This window comes from Bactrocera tryoni, chromosome 1, assembly GCF_016617805.1.
Source record: "Bactrocera tryoni isolate S06 chromosome 1, CSIRO_BtryS06_freeze2, whole genome shotgun sequence".
In the NCBI taxonomy this organism is placed as follows: domain Eukaryota; kingdom Metazoa; phylum Arthropoda; class Insecta; order Diptera; family Tephritidae; genus Bactrocera; species Bactrocera tryoni.
In genome coordinates, this window is record NC_052499.1 from 35,771,842 (window position 1) to 35,775,816 (window position 3,975).

General features: G+C 34.3%; 1 protein-coding gene across 1 annotated transcript; it reads left to right on the forward strand.

Moving 5' to 3' along the window:
- The first annotated feature begins 621 nt into the window (after window positions 1-621).
- On the forward strand, window positions 622-3,025 carry LOC120766970 (bile salt-activated lipase). Its single transcript, XM_040092761.1, has 5 exons — window positions 622-1,542; window positions 1,664-1,874; window positions 1,937-2,254; window positions 2,327-2,459; window positions 2,628-3,025. Exons 1-5 carry the CDS (start codon window positions 730-732, stop codon window positions 2,800-2,802), a joined length of 1,650 nt encoding a protein of 549 aa, XP_039948695.1. The 5' UTR covers window positions 622-729; the 3' UTR covers window positions 2,803-3,025.
- The last annotated feature ends 950 nt before the right edge of the window (window positions 3,026-3,975 follow it).

Here is a 3,975-nt window from a genome sequence, read left to right on the forward strand (position 1 = left end):
TACATATGTATGTAGAATGTAGTACGTTGTATGCTTACCCCGCTGGAAATCGTGTTAGTTCAAAGCTCAAACAGAACTGTCTCATTAGCAAGTGGTACTGGCCTGCCTATTCTGTATGTTCTACTAACATTATTTTAGAAAGTACATTTTACTGATCTGATCACCATCAGCGTGCATCATTTCTATTTGCATTAAATTAAAAATCAACATGCTATATGAAGTAGACACTGTACATTTTCTCGCCGGTCTGGTACTTTGTTTTTCTAAACACTTTCAAACGAGAAATAAATTTTAGGAACAGTTATATGAAAAATGTAAAACTACCGAGTATAAGTATATTTACTACCAGCTCAAAAATGCTCAGATAATTACATAAGAACAAGAGCTAATAATAATCTTAATTCACAATCCACTAAATAAAAAAAAAAGTTTAATTAAATTCAGTAGAAAAATAATTATGTTATGCACCTTTTAAATGGAAAATACAATAAGTATACATACATACATGTACATATGTATGTACATACGATTTACCTAAAAATGTAAATATCAAGAGGGGGTTTTCTTGCATCCCTTCCCACAAAACATGATGTATGAGTGACTAAGTGTGTACAGTTCCCGCAATCGCAGTCGCAGTCACTTGTAATGTCACATACTGGGAAATAAATACGACAAATCGCGCTCTACTTTGTTCAGTTGAAAGTCGTGGTTACACATTAAGTGATCGAAATGAAAATACAGATCTGCCATATAATTGGCATTGCCTTCGTTGCAGCCTCCTTAAATTGCGCTTTTGCAATTCAAGTGAACACTTCATTGGGCAAAATACTGGGTACAACGCTTAAATCCCGTTTGGGAGCAGACTTCTATGCCTTCCGAGGTATACGCTATGCGCAATCACCTGTAGGAGAATTACGCTTTCAGAACCCTAAACCATACCCGGCTTGGAAGCCAACAGTTCTCGATGCGACTGAAGATGGTCCCATGTGTCCACAAGTAACGGAAAATATAACCGATTTGTCGGAGGATTGTCTACGCTTGAATATTTATACTAAGGATTTATACGCCAAGAAACCGGTTGTAGTATATTTGCACCCAGGAGGATTTTATGGTGTATCAGCGCAGAGTAAAAACTTTGCTGGTCCGGAGAATTTTATGGATCGCGATATTGTATTGGTAACTCTAAACTATCGCTTAGGGACATTAGGATTTTTGGCTTTGGGCACTGCTGAAGCGCCCGGCAATGCTGGTTTGAAAGATCAAGTTGAAGCACTACGTTGGATTCAGAGTCATATTAGTAACTTCGGGGGGGATCCAAATTCAGTAACACTTTTCGGCTACAGCGCCGGTAGTTTTAGTATTGGTTTACATTTGATGTCCCCCATGTCAAAAGGATTATTCCACCGCGGCATTATGATGAGTGCATCGCCATTGGGACAATTTAACTACGAAACACGACAGAAAAGATTGAGTGATAGACAAGCGGAATTGTTGAATTGCCCGAAAGAGCCTTCATCCGACTTGGTAAAATGTCTAAAAAAGGTAAACTTAAATAAATATTCTGTAAGAATTGTGCTAACACTGTAAATAACCTTGAGTAGTAGCAACCGTTAATGCATTTAAAATAAATTATTAATGCATTGTTTTTTGTTTAACTAATTAGAAACCAATGATGGATTTTGTGAATACTTCGGCTCTAATGTTTGATTTCAATTGGAACCCTGTTTTGAACTGGATGCCAGTGATCGAAGAAGATTTCGGACAAGAACGCTTCTTACTGGAGAACCCTTACAAAACTATACAAAGTTCCAATTTCCAGAGAGTACCAATTATAATTGGTATAACGGAACATGAGTTTGTCGGCGGAGCCTATTGTAAGCAATATTGAAAAATATTTAAACAAAACATTCATCACTTACTATTGTGTAATACATAGATATACAAAAAAATGAAACCACGAGAAGATGGTTGAATGAGGAGTTTGAAAAATATGCACCCATTGTACTAATGTATGAACGAGACACATTACGTTCCAGGAGTATAAGTAAGACAATGCGATCTAAATATTTGGCGAATGCCACCTTGGAGTTGCCAAACACTTTAGACTCTTTCGGGAAACTCTACTCTGACGGCATTATTGGCTTCGAATATCACCGATTTTTGGATCTTATCTCTCGTCTGACGACCGTCTACACATACCTCTTTACTTATAAGGGTCGCTACAGTCATTTTACTTTAAATAACGAGGTTTATGGTAAGTTGCATCGACCCAATCTCTTATACAATATCCGTAGATCTCTATCTAATAAATATACATATATTAAAGGCGCCGTACACCATGATGAATTATTATACCTCTTGCATGTACCCGTTAAGACACCGCTCTTCAAGAAAACAGATCCCGAAAATGTAGTTATTGAAAATTTAACTCGCATGTGGGCGGAATTTGCCAAAAGCGGGTAAGATATTTTAAAAATTCACAAAAATCGGATCAGTCTCAAAACTTAAATATCAAATAAGGTAAAGAATCTGATAGTTTAAATAATGAAGATGACAGTGATTGCATCCAACTCAAAAAAGGAGAGTAGATACGAAACATTTTGTAAATATATTGTATTTATTTTTAGAGATCCGAATAGTGCAACCGATGAGTATTTGAAAGATATCAAATGGCCCCCTTATACTGAGGATAAGAAGTCTTACTTAGTAATTGGGAAGGACTTGGATATTGGGGAGGGTGGAATTTTCACACAGCGATTCCAAATTTGGGACGAGCTATTTCCGGTGCCTAAATTCGCCTAAAGTACACTAATAATGTACATAGTTATGTACATTGAGAGTGAAAATATATTAAATTAAAATTTCTATGAGCAAATTTGGAGTGTATAATTCTGTACGTATATTCACATTAGGGCTCTTAAAATTATTCGAATAACCTGAACACCGATTATTCGAATATCCGGTTGTTGTATAGTTGCTCTTCTGCGAGTATTTGAATAAATTAAAATTGTCTATATACTGCAAAGTTTCTATAAACTTCTATGTGTACGTATAAAAAATGTGTAGAAGTTGAACGCTTACTATTAGAATAGCCAACAAAGAACAGCTAACCGGATAGTTGAAAATGAGCGGTGAATCGAATAGTCTAAAAATGTGCTACTTGCACAGGGTAAAGAGTTCTCAAAATTCCTAATTTACATCAGATATAATCAAATACTAAAATGGTTGTCTGCCGGCATTGTAATCAATATTTCTGTTCTGTTCAAATTGTTTTGAGGAATGACTGTAGTGTTGAGAATACGGTTTTATTACTGTATGTTATTAAAAGAATAATATCTAATTAGTATCTAATAGAAAATGTGAAATTTTGCAAAAGTGAAACAAAGTTAGAACGAACGGCCTCAAAAATTTATAATATATTCTTCACCATCTCTTATCCAATATACACATTTCTTACATTTTTAAATATATTTTTTTACGTTTTTTTTAGAAAGTTATCCAGTTATTGAAAGCTCTCGATAAAACACTTCCGAAAGTAATTTTAAAACTTAATTTAAATTTAAAATCGACCCTATTTATTAGGAAATATTATGTTCTACAAGAAACCGCGATAAAAAAAATATTCTAAACGATTCAAAAGTGATGGCACTTTTATTGAAAAACAAGATTAAATGCTAACTTCTGTTGCACCGAAGCAACATACTAAATATTCTATGCAATAACTTGATTTCCATCCGCGTTGTCAGCAGAACTTCTATCAGGATCATCTGAAATAAAAAATACGTGTTTTAGTAAAGAAAATAAGCTAGATATTGGACGAAGAAAAAAAATTAAAATAGGATTTTTGGCAGACGTTTTTTAAAAAAAATGCAAATTTCGATGAAAATTTCTCGACATTTTTTTTTTTTAAACAGTTGTAACTAAAAAAAAAATCCTTCGTTCAAGACCTTGTAAATGATATCTCGAAGACCTTCA

Excerpts from the sequence above, each read along its gene's own strand:
- LOC120766970 (XM_040092761.1), top strand. The coding sequence starts at position 730 with ATGAAAATACAGATCTGCCATATAATTGGCATTGCCTTCGTTGCAGCC. Across the intron at positions 1,875-1,936 it reads GTTTGTCGGCGGAGCCTATT|ATATACAAAAAAATGAAACC; the intron begins GTAAGCAATATT and ends TGTAATACATAG. Across the intron at positions 2,460-2,627 it reads GCGGAATTTGCCAAAAGCGG|AGATCCGAATAGTGCAACCG; the intron begins GTAAGATATTTT and ends ATTTATTTTTAG.